General features: G+C 47.7%; 2 protein-coding genes across 2 annotated transcripts; both read right to left on the bottom strand.

The window, feature by feature from the left end:
- Positions 1 to 9,841: 9,841 nt before the first annotated feature.
- Positions 9,842 to 12,305, bottom strand: LOC112882838 (chitin elicitor-binding protein). Its single transcript, XM_025947996.1, has 4 exons — positions 11,633 to 12,305; positions 10,577 to 10,694; positions 10,301 to 10,488; positions 9,842 to 10,188 (listed from the first exon to the last, which is right to left on the bottom strand). The coding sequence occupies exons 1-4, from the start codon at positions 12,303 to 12,305 to the stop codon at positions 10,055 to 10,057; spliced, it is 1,113 nt and encodes a 370-aa protein (XP_025803781.1). The 3' UTR covers positions 9,842 to 10,054.
- An 8,731-nt stretch (positions 12,306 to 21,036) lies between these two features.
- On the bottom strand, positions 21,037 to 25,581 carry LOC112881991 (O-fucosyltransferase 6-like). The gene is made up of 10 exons (XM_025946931.1): positions 25,307 to 25,581; positions 25,165 to 25,224; positions 24,817 to 24,907; positions 24,558 to 24,634; positions 24,044 to 24,132; positions 23,751 to 23,934; positions 22,996 to 23,177; positions 22,312 to 22,414; positions 21,895 to 22,226; positions 21,037 to 21,811 (listed from the first exon to the last, which is right to left on the bottom strand). The coding sequence occupies exons 1-10, from the start codon at positions 25,505 to 25,507 to the stop codon at positions 21,364 to 21,366; spliced, it is 1,767 nt and encodes a 588-aa protein (XP_025802716.1). The 5' UTR covers positions 25,508 to 25,581; the 3' UTR covers positions 21,037 to 21,363.
- Positions 25,582 to 25,795: the final 214 nt, after the last annotated feature.

Genomic DNA, 25,795 nt, shown 5'->3' with positions numbered 1-25,795 from the left:
CAAGACAAGTCATCGAAATGTTCCAAGGTGAGTGGCACCCTTTGCCGGGCAGTGAGGCCACAAACCCGTGCTAATCTCACCAAGATTGACGGGTCTTCGGGTGCTGCCTCAGAATTGAGCCGGCCACAACTTTTCACATCTGATGGCCACCTTGTCTGTGACCTTTTCTTTCTGCCAGCACCAGACGTGCTAGCTCCTGACTGTGACCGTGCCGGCCGTCCTGATGATGCTCTGTCATCTGTAGGTTGCTGCACACTGTCCTCACCGCCTGCAGCTTGCTGCACACTGTCCGGACCACTGGACATCGTGCTACACGAGAAAGAAAAAAAACAGATACAACCATAGAGTAAACGCTCCGAATCAGATACAACCATAGAGTAACCGCATGAATCCCATACCTAGGCCTAGACATGCTTAATGCTTTAGTGATACATATTCTCGCAAAGTAATCTCCATTTTTTGAAATATATGACTTAATCTTTGGTCATTAACCGCTCTTTTTTTTTTATTTGGCTAGGTTGGTCTCTTTTTGCTCTTGATAATTTGATTTGTTTTCAATTCTGTGTAGCAAAACATACTATGTGTGTCCATGGAAGATGTTTCTTGCCTCATACATCCATATGTAGGGTATGAACACTGACTAATTAGAAAGGGGGAAAGCTCACCTACGGCGGCAGTGGACGACGCTACGGTGGCTTGGGGCGGCGCCGCGGGGCCGGGGACGCCGGCGCGACGGCTCGGGGAAGGCTCGACGGCGGCGGCACTCGCGGGGACGGGAGCTCGGGCCCGGGGGGCGCCGATAGCGCGGAGCGGCGCTGCGGGGCCGGGGACGACGGCCGCGAGGGAGTGACGGTCTGGCTCAACGACGATGGGCGGCGCGAGAGGACGGCGCGGCGGCGGGGAGCAGAGAACGGGTGTGAACGATTTGAAAATTTGACCTAAGTCCCAAGAAGGCCGAGCGGCGCGTTCTAACCGGGGTAACTTTTTTTTGTTTTCTCTCTTTAGGCACAAGTGTTTTCCGCTCGGACCCTCTAGGTTCTGCCCGGACCCCCTTAGAACCGGAAAAATAATTGCAGATACCGGGGAATGCGCGACGCGCGGTACCCACGGCCCGTCGCGCATTGGTGTGGGACTGGGCCCCGAGGGCTCACCCGTTCAATCTGTTCGTGGTCTTATGCGCGACCCGCGTTACCTACGGCGCGTCGCGCATGATGATATGCGCGACGAGCCGTAGGTAACGCGCGTCTCGCCTTTGATGCCCCCGAGATGGTTGCCTGATCAGGCGCGTGTTGGGAGGGGATTTTGTCCCACCTCGCCAACGCAAGGCGAGTGCGTCCAGCTTATAAGATTGGGCGGTCTTCGCCATTTCGAATTTACAATACATGTACCTTTGAGCCGCAGTTTCCTCTCTTTGCCCATGCTGGCGGTGTGGGTCTGGGGCCCGAGGGCTCCCTTGCCGGTCGAACCCGTTCAATCTGTTCGTGGTACCCTGCGGGTTGAGCCCGGTGGCCCCGGACCCCCAACCGGGGTAACTTTTTTTTGTTTTCTCTCTTTAGGCACAAGTGCCCCAGGGTCCCTGGGTTCCTCCCGGAGTAGGTTTTATGAGCGACGCGCGTTACCTACGGCTCGTCGAGCATTGTTATATGAGCGACGCGCCGTAGGTAACGCGCGTCTCGCCTTTCTTGTTCAGTTCCAGAACTGAATGTCCAGAACAATTAAAGTCACAACCATTCAGTTCTGGAACTGAAAATTCACACATATTCATATCTCACAAATATGAATTCGTACTTCACAAATATTCACACATTATCATATCTCACAAAGGCACAATTAAAGTCACACTTTTACCATATTTCACAAAGGAACAATTAAAGTCACACAATTCCCATACTTGACAAAGGAACAATTAATATACATTGTGTGCCCAATCATTTTGCTACTTTCCGTTGTTCCCTTGGTTTTTTGAAATTCTTAACTTTTCTTTATGGTCGTTGCGCAAGTAGGGAGTTTCGTTGGCCGATGGTATTCTTGGCTTGATCATTGAGGTGGCGAAAGGAGGTATCTCATCAAACTGATCGAACTCTTCCTCGTCGATCGCATTCTCAACACCGACGATTCGCCGTTTTCCAGGTATAACCACCTTGAGTCTTTTGTTTGTGGTGTCGGAAACATAGAACACTTGAGCCACATGTTGTGCGAGGACGAAAGGGTCCGTCTTGTATCCGTGACGGCTAAGATCGACACTAACGAACCCGTACTTGTCTTTTTGTACACCTCTATTTGCATCAACCCAATTGCAACGGAAAAGAGCAATTTTAAAACCGTGAAAGTCAAGCTCCCATATCTCTTGTATTTGACCATAGTACGCAGTTTTGTCCTCTCCGTTAACATCGTAAGCATCAACACGTAAACCACTATTCTGATACATGCTTTTCTTATCTTGTCGTTCGGTGTAGAACGTGTATCCATTTATGTCATACCCTTGGTATGTCATAACGGTGAATATAGGACCAAGAGCCAAAATTTTGAGTTGTTCACTTATAGGAGTATCTGATCGTGAAATTCGATTCCGGAGCCAACCACAGAATTTGTTCATGTGTTCCTTTGCTAACCATGATTCACTGTGTAGAGGATTCTCTCTAAGCAACAGCTCCTTGTGCTCATCGAAGTACTCAGACACAATGTCCATTTGTTGCAACACGTGGAAATAAGCCCTATGAAATAAATCTCGATCTGGAATTATAGCCTTCTTCCCGATCGTCCCCGTGCCTGTGAGCCTCCCCTCATGACGAGACTTGGGAACACCAACCGGGTTACTCGGGTCAGCGTAGTTTAGAGCCCACTCAATGGCTTCCTCTGTACAATATCCTTGTACCATGCTGCCCTCGGGGAAAGCTCGATTTCTTACTAGTGACTTCAAGATGCCGTTGAATCTCTCGTACGCATACATCTGGTGAAGGAACACAGGACCAAGTAGCTTTATCTCCTTGATAAGATGGCCCGTGAAATGAAGGCTGATATCGAAAAAGGCAGGTGGAAAATACATCTCAAGAACGCACAAAGTTTCATAGTGCTTCTTTTCCAATGACTCAAGATCTTCTTCACTTAAAACCTTTTGACCAATTGCATTAAAGAAAAAGCAAAGGTTCATAATAGCCTCCCGAACATTGACCGGTAGGATATTCTGAATTCTTACGGCAATCATCTGCGTCAGCAATACATGGTAATCATGAGACTTTATGCCGGGAGATAGCTTTAGATCAGGCATTGATACAAGCTTCGAGACGTTGGTTGAGTAGCCAGTTGGAACTTTCACACTTTTCAAGAACTCGCAAAACTCCTTCTTCTCATTCTTTGAAAGGGTGATGCATGATGTGGGCAGCTCCATTCCTTTAACGGAGTCATCATTGAGCCACAACTCTTCTCTAATTTTCATTTTCTTCAGATCAGCTCGTGCATGTGCGTGATCTTTCGTTTTTCCGTCCATGTTAAGCAATGTGCTGAGAAGGCTCTCACAGACATTCTTCTCCACGTGCATCACATCAATAGAGTGACGGATGTCTAAGTCCTTCCAATACGGTAGCTCCCAGAAAATCGACTGCTTCTTCCACATGTCATCTTCTTCAACAACGACCTTCTTGCCCCTCTTGCCTTTCTTCTCTCCTTTTCGCTTACCGAGGACAACATGGACATTCTTAACCATTTCGTAGACATCATGACCTGAGAAATGCGGAGGAGGACGCCTCTTCTCGGCCTTACCGTTGAAGTGATCACACATGTTCCGGAACGGGTGTTTCATTCCAAGGTAGCGTCTATGTCCCATGTACACTATTTTTTTTGACTCACTCAAGTACTCAGAGTCTGTCTCTCTCAAACAATGTGGGCACCCGCAACCTACTTTCTTGCTCTGTCCGGACAAGTTCCGTGCCGCTGGAGAGTCACTGATAGTCGCGAACAAAATGGCTCGAAGCTGAAAGTACTCACGCTTGTACTCATCCCAGACATCCACTCCTTCACACCACAGCAATTTCAGATCGTCAACCAAAGGACTGAAATAAGTGTCGATGTCATTCCCAGGTTGATGTGGCCCCGGTATCAAGCCCGACAGCATAATGTACTTCCGTTTGTTACACAACCAAGGCGGAAGGTTGTATATCGTCAGAACAATTGGCCAGGTGCTATGTGTGCTATTGTTCATGAATGGGTTCATGCCATCTGTGCTCATTGCAATCCTAATATTCCTCGGATCTTCCGCAAATTTAGGATATCGCAAATCTATGTTCCGCCATTGTGTGGCATCAGCAGGATGTCTTATCAACCCGTCCACCTTATGCTTCTCCTTGTGCCATCGCAACAATTCTGACTCCTTTTTGTTTGCAAACCAGCGCACCAATCGTGGAACAATTGGAAAGTACCAAAACACCTTTTTAGGTCCGCCCTTTGTTCTGTTGCAGTCCTCATCATCACCACCATCTTTTCTACGGTTGAATCGATCGAGTCCACAAACAGGGCACTTCTCAAGGTCCTGATAATTCGAGCCACGATAGAGAATGCAATCATTCTTGCACGCATGGATCTTTTCCACCTCTAATCCCAACGGGCAGATAATCTGTTTGGCCTCGTAAACGGTCTCAGGGATGGTGTTGCCTTGTGGAAGCATGTCCTTAAGGAGTGCTAACAACTCCTTGAAACTGCCATCACTCCATCCGTGGATTGCTTTCAACTGGAAAAGCTTCACCATCGCAAATAGCCTTGAGTATTTCAATCCACAACCAGGATAGAAAGGTTTCTTAGAGTCTTCGATCATCCTCTTGTACTTTCCGAATTCGCCTCCTTTGAACTCATCGTCGCCGTGTCTGTCAGCATTGCAAACCATCTCCTCTATGTTATCAACCTGTCAAGCCAGACATGAAAAGTCATATTAGCACGACCTTATTATACTAATTGTAAGCTTTATTATGGGGCCGGGTTTGAGTACTACCTGTTCCATGATGTCGGCATTGCTCAACCCTAGTATATCCGCCTCATCCACATCGTCGTCCTCTTCTTCGACAACGCTATGGACCTCCCTCTCCACATAGGAATCCCTACTCTCTGCTTCATTAAGTCCTTCTTCACCGTGTTTATTCCAACATTGATAATCCTCCATGAATCCACGTTTGATCAAGTGTGATTTCAACACGTGCTCTTGAAGATATCGCTTCTCATTTTTGCAATTTTTGCATGGGCAATAGAGATACTGTATACCATTGTCCACCATATCTTTCTTCGCGTTCTTAATGAAGGCTTCAACACCATCCATAAACTCCTTGCAAAGGCGTGGACCATACATCCAACGCCGATACGACATTTATATAGAATATGAAATCAAAACGTTAGGATTCTCATAGTTTGAGGCCATGCACAACTAGTGTTTAAGTCAAATATTGTTAGATGGCAAATGACATGATATCATGTGCTAGAAAAAATATCAAGTACGACGGTCATTTAGATCTAGAGTTGCGCTAAATTTTATTGGCCCAAACTAATCGATATCATGTCGGAGGTACCTTGCCACTGCCCCCGCGACACACGACAGCAAGAAGAGGCACGATCGTGCTCCAGCCGCCCGCCGTGACACGCTCCCCACGAGATCTCCACCGCCCGCCGCGGCAGATCCACCCAGCCGCACATCCGCCAGCACCACTTTCCCAAGATCCACCCAGCCGCACCACCAAAGTATCAGACTGCAAGTTCGGACAGCTTGTTCGGACCTCCAGACCCCCAGGCGGGTCTTGTCTGAGGTGGGAAAAAATGCAAGAAACCCATGATCTGAGACGAGCCATCCGGTGGCGCGTCTCCCATCCGCATGATCTGAGACGTTCCATCCAATGGCGCGTCTCCCATCTGCATGAGACGTTCCATCCAATGGCGCGTCTCCCATCTGCATGATCTGAGACGCGCCTTCCAGCAGCGCGTCTCCCATTTGTAAGCGAGACGCCGAGCGCCTGGCCGATGGCGAACTCGAGCCCACATGATCTGAGACGTTCCATCCAATGGCGCGTCTCCCATCTGCGCGATCTGAGACGCGCCTTCCAATGGCCCGTCTCCCATTTGTCTCAGTAAAGTAAAGCGAGACGCGTCCCGGCTATTTATCGACAGAAAATTATAGTCACGAGATGTACTGCTGAACGAGATGACCACGGCTGAAATCCCCCTCCCCAGCGTCCCGGAGACCGAGGACCTCGCCACCACCAAAATCCCCCTCCCCAGCGTGCTGGAGACCGCGGCGCTCGGCATCACCCTCCTCGGCGCATCCTCCGAGACCGCCGCGCTCCCGGAGTGCACCGCTTCGGAGATCACGGCGGTCGACACCGGCAGATCTGCGGCGCCTCCTCCAGCGGGCTTCTCCACCACCAGCCGCGGATCTGCGACACGGGGACCACAGCTCCCTTCACCACCAACATCCCCGGGCTTCTCCACCAGCAGCCGCAGATCTGCGACACGGGTACCCCCATTGTTGCATGTATTTGTTGGAATCGTCGCATTCTGCCTGAATCTGCGTCAAACCCACGAAACCCACGGAGGAAGCTTTTCTTTCTTTGCTTTAGTGGTAGTACTCTATCGATTTCTATTGTCTCACACCCACGAAACACGAGCTGGTCCAGGATGAAATTCCCGACCTGGTCGAAGCTGTTTAGCTGCTTCGGCGGCTGCCTCCCCTGCAGCGACTGTTCAACCAATGTCACCCTAAACTGCTGTAACTCGGGGAGCAACAACGCTTACAGGGGCAAGGAGGATGATTCAGCTCGCGAAGCTGCCCGCGCTCCTAAGCCAGAGCCATTGCCTGATTTAATTTCTATGTAATAATTAATTGTAATAATAATTGCCGGATTCAGCGAGACATTGTAATGTATTGTGAGATTATATGAGACATTGTAATGTATTGCTGGATTTACTAATATGTAATGTAAGCCGGTTCGTTCGGTTTCAACGGATTGATTCCAAAATAATATGTAATGTATTGTATGCTACAGACGCGCCCGCCCTCAATGCGAGACACGGCTCGTCTCGCATTACTATGCGAGACGAGCCTTAACGTGGCTCGTCTCGCATTACTTTAGGCCCTCCCACGGCGCATTGAGGTGGGAATAAATGCGAGACGAGCCACGTTAAGGCGCATCTCAAATCTCAAAATGATCGGAGACGTGCCCTCCCACGGCCCGTCTCGCATTTGTCTCTTGCCCTCCCCCACCCCACGCAGCGCCGCGCCCACATTTTTAGCGCGTCTCTCTTTCTCTAATCTGAGACGTGCCCTTAGAGGCTTGTCTCATATTGCTTGCTCCTATTTGCTGTTTTGGCGTAGTGACATACTCATCTAAATTTGGTGAGAGAATAAGAGAGGAAAGATAGATCACATATTAATATTGTAGTCCACACATATAACCAACTATTAAATGGGTTAGCTATAAGATTAACTTAGATGACATGGTAATAAGATATAGCTAACAACTAGCTAAATTATTAAGCTTGCTCTGACCGGTGGTGTCGTCCTTGCCTGGAGAACAAATCGATCGCCGACCGCGAAGAAGGCCAACCGTTGGCATCGTCAATATCTAACACCGCCCCCCCCCCCCCCACCCGGCGTTCCAAATCCAGTTTCAGCGTCGGTTTATGAAGCAGGCTTGATTTTTTTTTCAGAGGCCAGCTATAAGTGTAGTTTAGTAATTCCTCTATTTTTATGATACCATCAGAAATTATTTGACATTATGCCTGATGCAAGTCTGGTAAGATTGAAGTGCTTACTGTTGTAACGCTCTCCTATGAAATCAGTTTGTGTGCTGGATGCATAAGCCAACACAAATATTGTTTCTATCTCATTTGTACCAAGAACAGAAAGCCAGGACTGAAAAAGATGATCCTTGCACTGCATATAATTGCTTTTATATCTTTTCGTGGAATAGATATGCTTACATTCCATATGACCATATTCTGTATAATAAGTAGGTTTTAGCATCCTTTCATATACTTATTTCAACAATTATACATTTCATCCTTATTAATTAAATTACTGATTCTACAGTGCTATGTGGGACAAAGAAACGTAGCACTGCGTCACACCATTTGCTCTCATCCTACGGGCGCGGCGTAGCGCGCATGCTTTCCTAGTTAGTATAGATGTTGGAATGGCTTGAAATTTTCTTATTTTCTCCTGGCCAGACTCCATTAAACATGTTTAACAGGACTGCCATTGCAGTTTCAGGCTTTCAGCAGACCAACAAACCAAGTTAACCGGAACATTGCTGTTACACGCTGGGATTGAAAACAATGATATGAATGAATCCATGCCTTACTGTTGGACCCGGGGTCACGGGGCTGCGTACATCAAGAAGTCCGTATTGGGCTAAGGGGATAGGACGCGTCATGTACCTTATTTATGTTGTATTCTACCCGCATGCGGAGTAGGACTAGTCGATATAGAAGGAAACTACTCGAGTTGTACTTGAGTACGATTCCTAAGCTAATATCGGACTAGGATTCATGTAACCCTGTCCTCCCGGATATATAAAGGCGGGCAGGGACCCTCTCAAAATATAAGATCACCCGATCAACATCAAGGCAATACAAACCATCATACAGGACGTAGGGCATTACGCATATTGCGGCCTGAACCTGTCTAAATCTTGTGTTGTCTGCACCTTCGAGTTTCTGATCTCGGCGCATCCCAACCCAAAACCTACCACCTTGGGTATACCCCTCGGTGGGCAGCCGGATAAAACCCGACAGCTGGCGCGCCAGGTAGGGGTGCGCATCAGAGATCCGCTGGAGAACTCGATGGCTCTTTTCAAGTTCCCCAGTCCCGTGCTCCCTGAGGGCACAACCTTTGTTTTTGGCCCGTGGGTCTGCGTTGCCAACGGCGCAGGCGGTTTCCGTCGGCACATCGTCGACGACACCTTCAAGCTAAAAACACTTGCCTCAAGGCTCGACGACTTTGTCAATAATCTCGACGAGTTGCCGTTTTTGACTCTGCCAGGGAAACCGAGGCAGAGTCTGTCTCTACTGTTCCTTTTTCCACGTTGGAAAAGAACCTGAACTCTTTGCTCCAGGCTGGAGGTTCCGAGGCCACCGCATGTCGGGGGCTGAGGATCACCTGGCCACTTGTGGGCTGATGATCACCACCACCTTCGAAGGACGAATTGTTCATTGGAGGGGGATGAATCTGTCCGATCTACTCGGACATGAAGACCGCTTGGTAGCCCACCTTGAGTCTTTGCCTTTTCAGGAGGGCAGGGCGTTGGCTACCATAACCGAGGGCTCAACTGAGCTAGTCGAAGCCCCCTCTAAAGAACTCGCAACTCGCCAAGTCCTGATGGCGGAAGAAGGGGACGATGATGCCCTCATCCCCATTGGCGCACTTGACGGCATATCAGAAGATGAAGACACCGCTGAAGCCGAGAACGAGAACGACGCCGAGCGCGACGCGCGACGTGCAAGGAACAGAGCTCGCGCGGTTCGCAGAAGACGAGCTAACGAGTGCATACGTTCTGCACAGCGCGAACTCGACGCCGAATTCGCCGCGGCAGATGAACATGGCTTCAGGACTCCTGTGGCCAACATTGCTCGGGTAACAGCACTACTCGAGCGAAGCAACGACCCCAACATCCGACAAGCGCTCCTCTACGCCCAACGGGCATGGGTTCAGCTGGACCAGCAGGCTCCGGCATCACTCGTCGGGCACGAGCACGTCGGAGACAGCCGCAGCCAGGCCCCAAGTCGAACAACAGGTCATCGCCCGCGGCCCCAACGCAGCGATAACAATGATGGTGTGGGCAGGATCATAACCACTGAAAGGCTAAAATCATAACCACAGAAAGTATCTTTGCAAAAGGTTGACAAAGTACAATTGTTTCCTGATCTACCTTCTAACGCAAAACAAAGTGTTCCCCTTGCGTTTGCACTTGCAGATCCAACCAGGTACAGGTCAAAGTCTCGCAAGCACTGCACCACATTACTCACAACATCAAACTAGGAATCAGAGGCCCAGAGTCTAACAAAATACAGATGACAGCAACATTCAGTCTTGGCGCAGATAACCTAGACAGAGCAAGACGACGTGAAGAGAGACGACCAGCTCCGTCCATCTCAACCACGCCGGCTCCAACCGGAATGCCGAGGAGTGAGCCGGCTGCGCCATTGGAGCCATCCCAGCTGCCAGTGACAAAAACAACAGAGCCATCAGTAGCAACTTAGACGAGCACTGTCAGAGGCTGAGCAACAAGAAAGCTATTGGCTGTTACGAAGAGAACCGGGCCGCACTCACCGTTGCACGTGTTGCTGGTGGTGATGTTGGTGAGGATGGCGAAAGATGTGCTGTTGGTGTACCCAGCGTAGGAACACGTCCTGCTCTCACAGGATGAAGTGGAGGACGTGTTGCCGAGGAACATGTCCCCGCACTTGGCGGCAGGGCAGAACGACGAGCTTAATCCCTGTGCTGCCTGGCAGTCCAACCTGAAAGACCATGGAGCATTGTGGAGTTCGGAATTTGGTTACAAAGATTGATTCAGCTTGTATGAGTTTCAGTAGAGTGGGCACTCACTGCCATGTGCTGGAGCTGCAGCCACACATGACACAGTTGTTAGCGGTGAGGATGTAGCTTCCATTTGGGACAAGAAGGTTGCGGTCAATGGCTGTGTTGCTAATGGCAGAACCACAAGCTGCATAGATATGTAAATCATTAGAGTCTAGCTTGATACCAATAGTTCAGTTCATTCAGAGAGATGAACAGAACATAATGCTGAAGTGCATTTTGACAGCACAATACTAGCATTCACAATAGCAAGACTATGACAATGGCAAACAAACAAGGTGAGTGACATGAACAAACTTCAATGATGTGAACTATAACATACAATAGTAATCCAAATCGTACTTTTCTGCTAATGTGATCTAGTTCAGCCAAATTTCATTCCAAAGAGAGATGACAAATGTCAATTCTCAGAACATCAGATCCAAATGCAACGTTCAAAAAAGCCAGATAATACATTAGCTTATCCTGAACTGTGACAGCAACAGTTACATTTGTTGATGCAAGCAAACTTCTGTTGGAGATACCAATTCATTTTCCTCTATAGCAAGTTAGAAACCTACATATTTTCGATCAAGAATACAAACCCTCAGCTGGTTTCCATGCTAAGGTTGAAGACATGCTCTGTGCAGGTACTTGCAAGCTAGCAGAAATATAGACAGGAGGCAAGCAGAAATGCTGAAACTCCTTTTTTTCATATTCAAAAGCACAAACTTTTCAGGCAAACAATCTGAAAAGGAACTTCAGAACTTTTTTAGGCGTAAATAATTAGGATAGAAGTACAAGGGGGGAGGAGGAAGACAGAGGTGGAACTAGTATTTGCCCAACGGCAAAGCATATCTGTCAATCGCAACTTTTATCAGAAAAAGATGCAAATGCAAAGAGGTTCAGAACTTTTCACAAGTCAAATGTATTCTAAGCAACAACAGTATAGTAACTCAAAAGTCAGTGCAAGTGAATCTACTTTCTTGAGATGAAAGAATGCACTAAACAAGTCGAATAAATCAAAAACACACGAGCTGCTAGGAACAAGATTAAATGGGCGTCCTTTTTCTGTGGATTGCTTACTTCGGAGCGGCACATCAAGAACCTGGCCGGCGAGAAGGCCCTTGGCGTCGGGCATCTTGTTCACGGCGAGAATGGTCTCCTCCGCGGAGCCGAACTCCTGCGCGATGCCAGCGACGGAGCTCCCGGCCGGCGCGACGTACGTGAGGTGCACGACAGGCTGGCCGCCGACGGGGTCGCAGCTGCAGGGCACGGGGATCCAGAGCTGCTGGCCGACGGCGACCTTGTTGGGGTCGGAGACGTTGTTGGCGGCGGCGATGTCCTGGTAGGTGACGAGGCCCGCGAAGGCTCCGCGCGCGATGGCGTCGAGCGTGTCCCCGGCGCGGACCCGGTAGGTGGGCCGCTGGAACGTGGCCCCGGCGCCGCCCGAGCAGAGGCAGGGCAGGCGCACCCGCAGCGGCGTGGGCGCGGGCGCCGTGGGCGGCGTGGAGAGCGGGAGGCCGTTAGCCGCCAACAGAGCGCGGTGGGAGCGGAGCTGGAAGAGCGCGCGCACGGCGGCGAGCGTGGCCGTGGCCGTGCCGTTGGGCGGCGCGTAGGAGATGAGCGCCTGGCACGTGGAGGCCCGCGGCGCCGTGGCGTTGCACGCGAACCGCGCCGCCCGCGCCGCGGGGCACAGCGCAGCGGTGAGGAGGAGGCAGCAGAGCAGGATGGGGGAGGAAGCGGGGAGCGGCGGCATTGCTGCCATGGTGAGGGGAGCTTGGCTTAGCTTAGCTTGGAGCGTGTGATGAGTGCGCGTTTACTGTTGCGGGGTTTGGACTGGTTGGGAAGGGTTTTGGCCGTTTAAATGCTGGGGAGGCGCATTGGCGCGGAGGTAGAGGAGTGGGGCAGTGTGCAGCAGCGAGCGGGGCGGTGGGGGGAGCCTCTCTCTCTCTTTCTCTGTGTCTCTCTCTCTCTCTCTCCATTGCCGCGCGGTCAAAGCCGGGCTTGACGAGGGATCGCAGCCGTGCAACGCTCCGCACGGCGCTGATCGTGCGGCGGGGGGCTCCGGGGTCAGTAAAAGGGCACCGGAGATGACAGCTGAGCCTGGTGGGGTGTGCGCAGTGGGTGAGGAGTGGAGTGGGGTGGAGGGAGAAGACAGAAACAAGCGTGGGCGCTGGCTAGCCCGCCTGCAGCAGCTCGTGGGGATTGTCTGCGCCCGGCGGCATTGTTTCTTGCCATTGTTCAAGAATCAAGCTTAGGCGGCAGTCGGCGCCTAGGCAGCAAGCGGCCCGGGCCCGGCGCTGGGCGCGGCGCCCTTGTCCCGTGCCCGAGACAGGACACAGGAGGAGGAGGCCGACGAGAGGAGAGAGGTGAAATGAAACCGGAACGCTGGAGCCCGGAGCCTGGACACGCCCGTGTCGTTGGTTCGTGCCAGCGTTCACGAGGTTGCGGCGCTGGCGTGCGCCCGTTCGTTCGCCGGGGTAATCCACATCATGAGTTGGGTGAGCGAGCGGGCGAGCGAGGAGAAACGAGGCCCCGTTTGTTTTAGCTTTTAGCTGATTTTGAAATCTTGATTTTAGAAAATCTAAAAATTAGATGTTTGATTTTTGGATTTTCTAAAATTGAACCTTCAAAATCGGCCCAAAGCTGAAAAAAAGCCCAGCTGTTCATGCTGCTGTTCCTGCGCGAAGCTTTGAGTCGATCCGCTACGGCGAAACTTCAAGCTTGGTCTGCTCCTGACAGGGATCCGGAGAACGGAGCTCCCGTGCCTGGCTCTGCGGCCTCGTGAATCCTGGAACCGTTGGGGGGGTCAAACAGCTCCGCGTCAGCTCTCAGAGCTTGCAACGGGCCATCAGGACAGCACGCAACGTTAACATAGGCGAATTCCTAGGCTCGACACAAGGCCAACACACCCTCCCAGGAACTGGATTGAAGCTGCCTGTCGGGCAAAGATTCCGGGCCATGAATCAAGTATCACTGGGACATTAAGCGCGCTGTCGTTTCAACAATTAAATATAAATATTAGACAGCTTAATTTATATAAGTTTCAATGAAAGGCAACAATTATTTATCCTATCTATTTCAAATGATAGATGCATTTACACGAAAAATCGATCACGAAATCATAGTATATACTAAAAATATATCATCACTAACACTTGTCCTAGAAGTCTTGTTCAACATCTCAATCACAAAACACCCGATATACAAACTATCTATCATCAAACATCCATTGCCAAATACAAAGTGGGCATATACCTAGGCGGCAAGTACGAGGTGACTGAGTCCAGATTCATGACTTTGGCGTTCTGGGAGCAACACGATCTTCCGACCATCGATCATCTGGCCGATGTTGCCGTTGGCCACCGCCGCCACCACTCACCACGGTCCTGATGGCGTCATCAAGAAGTAGTAGAGCAATAGGACAATGGGTGGTGCTAGCTTTTAGCGGTGACGGGTGGCACGACGAACTCTTCCTAAGTGTGGCACTCTCCGTTGCCCACAGCGAATCTGAGCAGCGAATCTGAGCAGCAGTAGAAATTCGAGTGATAGGAAAGAGTAGAAAGAGAGTGCAGCCAGATGAGAGAGAAACGGAGGAGAAGGCGATTGACGGGAAGAGATAAGGTTAGGCCTACCATGTGCCTCCTGATGTGCGGGCCAGCAGCTGCAGCCCCGCCCTTCCTAGAGGACTTATATTCTCAGTCCCACCACCGCCTCCTAATCGGCTGTTATGCTATCACAAAGCATGTATCCCACCACTGTTGCATGCACATCCATGCATTGCAGGAGCAACTACTGTTTAAAAAATAAATATTGTTTGAAAATAAATAAAAATATTTAATAGAAAAAATTCCGAATGTATTCCATAAAAATAGAAGTTGGTTCGAAAATAAAAAAATATTCCATAACAAGATATAATATTTCAGAAAATAAAATTGTTTTGGATAAATAAAAATATTTTAGAAAAAATATCATCTAAATATAGGCAAGTGTGTGTCTAGTTTTAAAAATCTCAATGTAAGAAACGCAACGGTACAATCGAAATTTAATTTGGATAACTGGTTTATGAAACAAAAATATTTTTTGTTTGGATGTATGCATTGCACGGAAATTGAGGCGGGTGAGATGCAGCAAATCCCTCTCCCGGGATTTCCACCCATGAAGCATGGAGAGGAGAGGAAACCAGAGCATCTTTTAGTCACTTCGATTTTGATTGGCCGTCCAAACCTCAAGGCTTGTTTGGTTCCTCGGAAGTAAAGTTTAATCATGTCATATTAGATGTTTAGATATCAATTAGAAATCTTAAATATAATCTAATTAAATAACCAACTGCATAAATGGAGGCTAATTTGCGAGATAAATTCATTAAGCTTAATTAGTTCATAATTTGACCATATCATGCTACAGTAATATATATGCTAATGATAAATTAATTATGCTTAATAGATTCGTATCGTGAATTAACATCAAATAAAATCTTATTATTTAGAAGTATTAAATAAAATCTAAGTATAAAATTAATTGCAGAAATCCGGCTTAATTCACGAGACGAATCTAATGAAATATATTAATTGATAATTAGCAGATAGTCACTGTAGCATTACTGTATCAAAATTCGGATTAATTAGGCTAATTAAATTTGTTTCGCGAATTAGCATCAATTTGTGCAAAAAAATTTATAAACAAATTTTATTTAATACTTTTAAATAGTAAAAAAAAATTTGATGTAACAGGGTTAAACTTTAGCCCTTCGGAATTAAACGAGACCTTAACTCTCTTGATGTTTTTACTTCTTTTGTTTTTTCCATCTCGAAAAAAGATGTAACTCTCTTGTTTTTTAAACTCTCTGTTTGTTAACTCTCTTTTTTCTAGAAGCTGCAAACCAAAATCTGTGAATTGCTACGAGACACTTTTGTGTGATATCCTTTGCACTTTCCCACCTATTCTAATAAAACTCTACCACAGGAGGGGAGGGACTACAAGAAGAATGAAATAGGAGGAGTTCTAGTACTATGTTCTAGTATTATGGGTTAAGTACAACTATGCTCGCGGTAGCACCATATATGGAAAATTCGCACAAAATATAAATGAACAGAGCATATGTAAGCATCCACGGCAAAAACTGAACTTAAATAACTTATGTACTTCCTCCGTTTTAAATTATTAATTATTTTATATAGTTTTTATATATCCACATGTATACATGGATAAAAGAAAAAATATCAGTACATAAATATTTTTTTGTCCATGCATGTTATTTGCATGCACGTAGACGTTTGCACGATTCATCCATGCAATTTTTTCCCATCCAATTTCTTCAGTACATTTAACGGTGCCTCCGTACCTAAATCGGTGCCAACGGTCCTCAAATAAAAAATGTGCACGTGACGGGCGGCGACGCCGAAAGTGAATTAGTTTTTATTTATTCAATTATTTTATAGTTAGTATATATTAATTACATAAATAATTTATCATTAGCACAAACATACTATAGCACAACATTATGTAACTATAAAACTAATTGCATAAATGGAGACTAATTCACAAGACGAATCTATTAAGCCTAATTAATCCATCGTTACTGTATGTTTATTGTAGCACAATATTATCAAATCATAAATTAATTGGGCTTAATGGATTGGTCTAGCGAATTAACCTCCATTTATACAATTAGTTTTGTAATTAGTCTATATTTAATACTTGTAATTGATGTCAAATATATGAAACTTGATTTTTTTACTAAACCAAATAAAATGTAAAGTTTACTCGCCCGGTCCAAACAGTCCGAGGAGCGAGCCTGCGACCTCTGACCTCTGAACTGAACACCCTACACAGGGAGTGGCAGCAACTGGTCCAAAGACGCCGGGCCGAAATCGTGCGTACGACTAGGCCAGTTTTGGTGGTGGACCTCACGTGCAATGAGTACCGGGGAGAATCTGACGACTGGATGAGCCGATGTGGCGCCAGTCCGAGCTACCATAGGACTATTTCAACCTCCAGAGATTTTCAGTGATAGTGAGGCGAAAATCATGTCACTATGCCTGACCTGAAGTCCTGAACAGGACAGTTCTTTCGTGGATTGGATGGCACATACACAGGCATACAATACTACGTTGTTCAAGCCAACCTCACTGTAACATTCCAGATTTTTATGCAATGTTAATTGTTGTGAAAAATGTGAGTTTCAAACAGTTCTGGGTGCAAGTGCTAATTAGATAGAACAATCTAAGGTTGTCTTCTCGAATCCTCTCTAAATTCCTAGTTTTAAAACCTAAATAAACTAAGGAGCTATATTTGATAGTGTGAATCCGATTAGGTTTTATTTAAATTATTTGATTTGGATTTATGTTGCTTGAACCCTTTGCGTGGAATTTAAATTAGAATAGTCCATTCAAATTTAAATTCAAAAACTAATCTACTAACGACCCTAACCCAACCCAAAACCCTAACCTACCCTACCTAGCTTGCGGCCCAACCCACACAGACACCGCCGGCCCAGCCCAGCAGGCAGCCCAGCGCCTGCTCCCACACCCGTCACCCACCTGCCCTAGCCGCTGCAGCCTGACCGCACCCCTCCCTGTTCCCCTTTCTTCCTCCGCCCGCTAACCACACGGCGACCGGAGCCGCCGTACCCTTCCGTCGCTCCGTGACAAGCTTCGTCAACTGCCTGGCCACGCTCAACCGCCCCCTTTCCACTGCCACCCCACGCTCGCCCGTGTCCTGCTCTGGCCGCCTCGCGAACCCTAGCCGAGCCCCGCGCGATGCGCGCCACATGTCCCCAGCCGCGAGCCCTCGCACCCCTAGCCGATCCTCGACATCCGCGCCCAGCCAATCCTAGCGCCCGCGAGTATAAAAGCCCCGCCTTGGCTGCTGCGAAGCCCTAGCTGCCTCTAGTGCTTCTCCCCTCTTCCGCCGCCACCACACCGAGAGGAGAAGAAGGAGGGAGAAGCAGAGAAGAAGGACCCGTCGTTGCCGGAGCTCTTCGCCGCATCGCCAAGCCAGGGATGGGGAAGCACGAGGAGGAGGAGGACCGCCGCCGCCAGGACCTCTCCACTGAGCCGGCGACCCATACGGGTACACCAACAAGGCAACGCAGCACGGCACGGCACCGCATCATCTCGGCCCTGACTCGTTGCTGGACCAGGACCCCCTCCATCACGCTTGCTGGTAAGCCATAGCCGCTGCCGAGCCCTCCCGAGACCTTCCTTGCTGCCGGTGTAACTCGGCCGCCGATGAACCCTCCGGTAGTCGGCCATAGGAACCCGTCCCTCGTCTTGCAGGAGCCTATCGCCATCGTCCCGTTCACCCCCTTGCAGCCTAGCGCCGCTGCCGTCCGGCCTCACCAGAGTGCCGCACGCGCGCTGCGGCCGTGTCACGGCCTCGGCCATACTGAGTGCCCGCACACGCGTACGCCCTTGAACCTGGCCGAAAGGCCCTTGGTTTGCCCTGCCTTGGCCACAGCATCGCCAATGCCGACTCTGCCATACCGTACACCTCGCCCCTGCCCTCGCCATCGCCGTCCTTGCCCCGCCGCGGCCCCGGAACGCTGGGAGCCCGCGCGCCTCGCCTTTGCACCGCGGCCCCGGAGCCCCAGGTGCCCGCATGCACGCACCGAGCCTTGCATACCGCGCCACGATCTTCCCGTGCGCGGTCACCACCCGAACGCTGTCGTAACATCGCGTTCACGTCGCGGCCAGGCCAGTGTGGCGTTCCTTTGAACACCCTGCGCGCACACACGCACACACCCTTTGACCACCCACACAGGTGTGCACCCGAGCTGAGCCGCACCGGATCTGGGGGCTGGCCGCACAGGATCTGGCTGAGTGTCTGACCTGTGGGACACGCGTGTAAGGTAGAGAGAGATAGACTGACGTGTGTCCCCAACATGACAGCGAGAGAGAGGGGAGAGAGAGGGAAACGGACCAGGCTGAGTCGACCTGTTACGCCGAGCCGGCCCGTGTGATCCAAGCCAAGCCTGAGCCAAACCCCGATCCGGCCTCTTTGCCTGAGCCATGACCCAAGCCGGCCTGCGAGCCGCAGGCCAAGCCGAGCCTTTTGGGCTGACGGAGCCGGCTCATCCTCTTTTGGCCTATTAACCACCCCCGTCCCCTCCTCCTTTTGTTTTGTTTAACCTGTGCTGACAAGTGGACCCCATCCGTCAGAGAGACCCGTGTGACTAACCTGTGGACCCAGCCTGACTTTGACCCCTTGACTGTTGACTAGTCAACGTTAGCAAGTCAACACTGACGTTAGCAAAGGCAATGCTGACGTCAGTAAATGCTGACCCGGGATGGCGTCACGCTGACATCATCATGCCACGTGGCACAACCGGTGCTAACACATGTCACTGCTGCATTTTTTCTTTTTCCGATAATATTTTATCTATTTCAGAAATAGATTTAAGCTTAGAAAACTCGTAATAAAGTAACCGGATATTTGAAAATTATGAAACCAGTTTCATAATTTCCCAAATATCATGCCCTACCCGTTAGAGTAGCTTTTGGTGTGATTTGGATCTTCTATGCTTCTCATTTTGGAGTTTATTTGCCATTAGACCCTCGGTATTTATTGTATTTAGGTATTAGGATCTCCGGACGACTTCGTCAATAAAAAGCAGAAGACAAGGAGAAGGACTTTGCTCCAGATTCACACCCATCTACGATCTGAATATCTATTAGACGTTGCTCGCTAGATATGCTATTTGCTTCATGTTGAGCTACTATGAGATTAACCTGCATAGTGCTCCAGGTTCACGCCCGTCTAGGATCTGAGTATCTATTAGACGTTGCTTACTAGATATGCTATTTGCTTCATGTTGAGCTACTATAAGATTAATCTGCATAGCCTCTTTATATACCTGAACTCCTTTCTTTCCTATACACTTAATATGTATATGAGATACCTTGCTGCACTTTGCATGGGTATGTGTGGGAAATGTATGGATAGTCTTGGCGTGAGTGGAGATACACTTTCCAGAAGTTGGTGAATGAGTCTTATAGCAGGGAGCGAGCGAACCTAACTTGATGTTTGGATCAAGGGTTTGGAGTGTGTATCTTGGCACACTCTATGGAGTGCCTGTAGCGGGCATAACTTTATGGATACTTGGTGAGGATTTGGGGGCACTTGTAATGGGTGCAGCTGCGGACCACTGCGGTGGATACGTATATGACGAAAATGCTCGCTTCGGCATATGAGGATTGGTTGAGAGTAACTATGATTTGTGGTACTATGTTAAGCGTGCCCACCACTTACCCATTATGCGGGTAGGCCCGATCCGGGGCTAGCAAGTGCGGTACCAAGCCGGTAGGAGGATTGAGTATCGGTGCAGGAGGCGGAGGTGCTGACCTTACGTTCCTCCGAGATGCAAGGGAGGCTTCACAACCCCGGAGCGACCTCTTGCGGGAGGATGCGCCTAAGACCCGGGAAAGCCGGATGGTACCGATGCTACTAGTTTCTGTGTCAGTAGACCGGTGTTTCGTCGTTCAGTTGGGTCGCTCCTGGCTTCGATTCGAGTGGGTCCAGATGTACAACCACTGCAGGGTGAAAACTATACGTACAGCCACGTCCTCGGTCGTGGACAACTCTACTCTTCTGTTGCTCTTATTAGTTAGTGTTACTCATGCTTTCTGTCTCCCTCTAGTGATAAATTCCTGTCTGGGGCAGCTGAGGTGCGAGAAGTGGGAGTTCTCGTACCGACTTAGTGGTTTTTGGAAGGTGTGTGTTGATCCGGGAGTCCAGAATGTTAGAATGGCCCGAGTTCGGAGTTTGGTTAATGATATATTTGATGATGCGCATGCATAGGAAACCTCAGCTTATCTACTTAAATTTTGTTATACCTTTAGTATAGTCATTTAAAACTTGCATATGGATGGTGATGTGGACCTGTTCTATTCCTTGGGAGTAGATCATTAGCTGTCCCATTCCTTAGGGGCAGATCATTAGCTGCAGGTTTGAACACGAAGCTCAAGAACGATCATGAAGATGTTACGTCGGAAAGGTTGCATTGCTTCACTCAAGGCTGCCTGTGGTGAAGACCGAAGGTGAAGACTTGACGCTCTAGTTATTGCTTTGCAGGATTTCTACTTGTCGTCTAGCCCAAGAGGTTTGTACTTATCGTGTTCCGAGTTGTTTCGAATGTAAGTAACCAATATTGTACTCTGATATAGTTGTATGGTTATAATATTATGCTGAAATGAGTTCCCTACGTAATGGCTAACGTGCGGGGAGTCAGATTCTCGTAAATGAAAATCCGAATCGTTTCACTCGCTACATTGCGGAGACACTTACACGTTGGTCTCTGCTACTCAATAGAAATGCGATCAATAGAAACTTGATGACAGTAACACAGAATCGACTATGCCGTGGCTGTAGGCATCACGCTACTTTCTGCCAACAAAGATTAGGCATGTTACATTCTGATGTGTCGACAAGGTTCCAGCACAATGAAAGCAGCAACTGCAAAATAAGATGCCAAGAAATTTGGCCAAGCAAAGAGGTTATGAAAATGAAGCAGTAATATATACATTTCCATGAGCGATGAGCACAGGCGGCGATGTTTTTTTTAAAAAAAAAAGGAGAGGAAAAATCTGAACGCCACAATGACGCAGATGACAAACATGGTCATGCCCTCGTTCAGCTAGGCTGCTAGGGGGAAGAGGATGTACAGCTGCACACCACAAAATCTATGTACACCAGCAGCTGCAGATCTAGCAAGTAAGGAGATGTCCAGACCATCAAGTTGCTGCCACATACATCACATGTATGCAAAGTCAGTTTTGCATAACCTAACCGGAACAAATAGCCGCGCAACTGAACTAATCTGACAGGATCTCCTCTAGCTCAGGATCCTCTTGTCTGACAACAGAGTCATCATCGGGTTCAGCATCAATCATCTCTCCTCTTGCGGTGGTATCCTGGTCATCTTCTGTATCAGATCCATCTGCTTCTTCATCAGTATAAACAGGATATGGTGGTCCCACAACGGCTTTCCTTATTCCAGTGTCATTTACAGGTTCCTGGTTGCTTCTAGAAATGGACTTTGCTACTGAGTATCCGCCGATCTTTTCACATATACAGGCGGCTGGGTTCACATGAAATTCACCTCTTCCTGGTGTGATTTCCATGGGATCGCCCATATATCCTTTCTGGATTATTCGCATCTGGGAGGAGAATGCATCCCATGACATATTCCCCCTCTTCATAAATAAGGGATAGAGCTGTTTAGCATTTGGTCGGATTGTTCTCTTGTGGCCAAAATATCTCCTGCAGAGAGCAGCAATAAATAAATGAACTACAATAAATAAAAGGGAAAAGGGTTAACAGCAGATAAATACAGGATGTGTCACCTTCGCCCAGCAAGAATTTTGGCCATATTACCAATGTTGTTAGCCACAAAAGCATCACTTTCATCACAGACAATGAAATCGATTGCAGCCATGCGAGATGAGAACTTCAAGAATGGAGCAAGCTCCTCTTCGCCTGACAGTGTTTCTTTTGTATGGAAATTGGGAAAGAGCGCTTTGAGGGGTGCTAAAGTATCTTCCCCTCCATATATCTCACCAGAAGCAACATAAATGGGGACATCACTTCTGTAGCCTAATGCCCTCAACATCAGACCTACCTCCTCAGGAGTTAGTGGACATCTACCTTGCCTTCTTCCTTTCTCTGGGTCACGTATCTGGAATGTTAAAACACAACAAGATTAGTAATAGGTAACTCTTACTCAGTAAGCAAGTAACAAGTACACATCATACAGCTCGTACATGCAAGGTTCTCCATCGTCTGCGAATTGCAGCTAATTCTCTCCTCTCCTTTTCTCCACCGCCATAATAGCACCCAGAAAAGGCAAGCATATCAGGTTCAAATCTGTCATCACAACAAAAAGCATGTCTTGGTCAAGAAATAGAAACATAATGAACTGAACTAATGATGCCCAGAACAGCAACAAAGAAGAAAATGCAATATTTTATATTTGCTTTTAACCATCTTCCGAATTTTTCTGCTTAATTATCATTTTATTTAAGGCCAAAGGGAACTGGCTGGAGATGAAGGGAATCCAACTAGTCATCTCAGCGGTTTTATTTCAACAATTAAAGTCATTTTTTGTGGTACACGATCAGAACACGAGAAGAAATTCTGGAGACGGTGAAATAAGGATGCTCCAGGAGAGAAGTTTGAGACGAGTTTAAACAGCTGAAGAAGAACCATTGTCTTTTTTCTCGAACATCGCAGGAGCGCTGCGTGTAATTTAATTAAGAAGAGAGAATAATATGTACGAAAAGAATCATTGCCAATACATACAATCATCCAAACTACAGCTTTTGTTATGGATAGTAGTGACAGTATTCATATACTTGCAACCGAGTGAGCTGAAACAGGTAAACTTTGAACAAAATGAAAAATGCAGACTGATGACAGGTTCATCAATATTACAGAACGAAGAATACCTCAGATGAAGAGCAATAAAATATCTGCTCTTTTCCCGCATTTGTTGTATTAGCTTTTCACCTAATTCTTGTATCGGGTCAGTAAATCTCAAAGCATGATAATTGACTCTGCAACGCAGTTTTTGCAGGTCAGTGTCCAACTTATTTGAGAGCCTATAATCATATTTAGTCATTCGAATAACCTGCACCACCAGGAAGTACAATAAGATATTTAGATATGTGACTGGATTCTTATGAAATAAACTACGAGCGGAAGCAGAAATCAAACTATACCAAAAATTGAACAACCTAGGGGGAATAGGTGGCTTTGTAAATAAGAAAAGAAATAGGCACCCAAATTCAAGTCAAGGAGGGACTCAAACATAGGTCTTGCGGGTGCACACCCACACCTCGCACCAACTGAGCTAGCCAGCTAGGCTCAGTTCCTTAATCAAACTACGCATAGGACATTACAAAAATAAAAACTTCATTTATTTTTGATTTATTTTTTAAAATCAAACTACACATAGACGCATAAAATAATGAAGTGCACAAATAAGTTACACAACAAGTTCAGGAAGCCAAGCATTAACAAATTTCCCTCAAAAGATAAATTCCGCACAAGGTAGTAAGTAACAACAATTGACCACCAGAGTAACTGGTCAGTAAAATTCAATGAGTGATATATCAAAAAGGATAATGAAATGTAGTGTTGTCACGAAGATGGTGGAAAGGGACTAATTTGGGCCAGCTAAGCCATAGGTGGTACAACTTACATGTTTCTTCAGAAGTGCCGGTAAGATGCGGTTCAAGTAACACCGTGGAGTACATTTTCGGGGGACACGCATTTTATAGGGCTTCATGGCTTTACCTCCTTTTACTGGAGGCTCTTTGATAATTTTGATATCCTTTGCAAGGAATGAGATGAACCAGTCGATATCAAAGATTTCTGAAAAATTGCTGCAGCATTGAATACAAAAGAAGTGGAGTAAATTAAATCTGAACACCTATAATCATAGGATATCATGGGCTGAAATTTGGGAAGCGCTCATTGCTCACTATTGCATACCTTGAATCTTTCCAGAAAGATGTTTGATCCAGTTTGGGAACAACAAGTGTAGCGTTCAGAATACGCGCAGCCACGACAGCGTCAACTATCTACAAAGAAGCAGATGTCATGATATGTCCAATGTACAGTTCTGCCTTACAGGATGAGGAAAACCAGCAAATAAGTAATTTGGACTTGGAAGTAAAGTGTTCGTGTGTAATCATTCATAAATGAGAAAAGATTCTCTGCTCTATTTTACCAAAGAATTGGCATTTTATTAAACATGTCACACCTGCACATAGACTACATAGCCTTGTGACCCTTACCAATTTAGATACCTCAGGTAATTTGAGCAGGTCCTGACAACATGTATTGTAAACAATGTACTGCTTAGTTTGGAGCAAAAAGATAAAAATAACAAAATATGTTGAAAAGGAATTCTATATTAACTTCAGGTGTTTTAAACTTTAAATCATATCCATTTACACGCATGCGACTCTACTTGTACTAGAAGACAACCAGAGAAACATCTCACCCCTGTTCTCTGCTGATTGAGACCTCCACTTGTAACAACAATTAAGTATCGCTCTGGCTGTGTGGTAATACTGGAATCTGCCAGAAAATAAAAAGAAAAGACCTAATATAGTTATTAAATCATCAGTCATCATAATGCAAAAAGATACAGATAGGCATTCATCATTGACTCCCACTTACAGAGGTCCACACAACATCCAACAGTTATGACAACATCGTCTAAATTATAAGCAGCAAATCACAACTGGGTGACTGCTCACCAAGATATTTACTGCTAGAGTTGCAGCATCCATAGAAGTTGCTAGCAAGCTTTGAATGCCAAAGATCATCCTGCCCAATCCATCCATGTGTCTGCATTTGATCGAAACAGAACAGGATGATCAGCTGTTCTTACATGAGAGGTCAAATCTAACATTTCCTATGAATGTGGTTCAATGTGACTCATCTCCTCATTATTCCCCCAACACAAGTGATGAAGGGGCAGTGCACTCAGAACCTAAGCCCCCCCAAGGATCAAATCAGAACAAAATCATTTACCCAAATTTGAATCATTTATGGACAATCCAGAAGATAAACCACGAAAAAATACACACGCATTGTGAGCTTACCGGAACACTGAACGCCTCGCCGCTCTCGGTACCCACCAGTTCGCCGCCGGAGCCGTTCGTCTGTGAGGAAAAGAGAAAGTTACAATCAGATCGAGCAGCACGGACATGCCTGCCGAGGCGAGTACCTAGTGTCCATCCATACCGGGTCGCGGCGGAGGAACCGGCGGGAGGAGGTGGCGAGGCCGGTGCGCGGGTCGGCGAGCGGCGGCGCGGAGAGGAGTGAGACGGAGAGGAGCGAGACGGCGAGGAAGAGCAGGGCTAGCGCGGCCGCCGGCAGCGCAATGCGGCGCGGACAGCGGTGGTGGTGGCCGTGCGGGTAGCCGCGCCGCCGCGGTTGGCCCATCTGCGGTGGCCGGCGGGGCCGGGGTGTGGCAGGAGAGGGTGGCGACGGCGATGGGTGGGCCCTGGCGGCCCAGCGGCGTGGAGTATTTTATCGGGTGCATGAGACGGGCGCAACCCAAAAGTGGGTGGGAACACGTTACAGCCTTACAGCCTTACTCATGTACACGGCGTAGAAGGAACGGAAAAGAAGAGCGTTCGAAGGCAAAATAATGACAGCTGTGTTGGTCTTCAGTCAGGCTATCTCCAGCGATATCCCCTAAATCTCATCCTCTATATCCATCCTCCATAT

The sequence above is a fragment of the Panicum hallii genome, chromosome 2 (assembly GCF_002211085.1).
Source record: "Panicum hallii strain FIL2 chromosome 2, PHallii_v3.1, whole genome shotgun sequence".
In the NCBI taxonomy this organism is placed as follows: Eukaryota; Viridiplantae; Streptophyta; class Magnoliopsida; order Poales; family Poaceae; genus Panicum; species Panicum hallii.
This window is presented reverse-complemented; position numbering and strand designations above follow the sequence as displayed.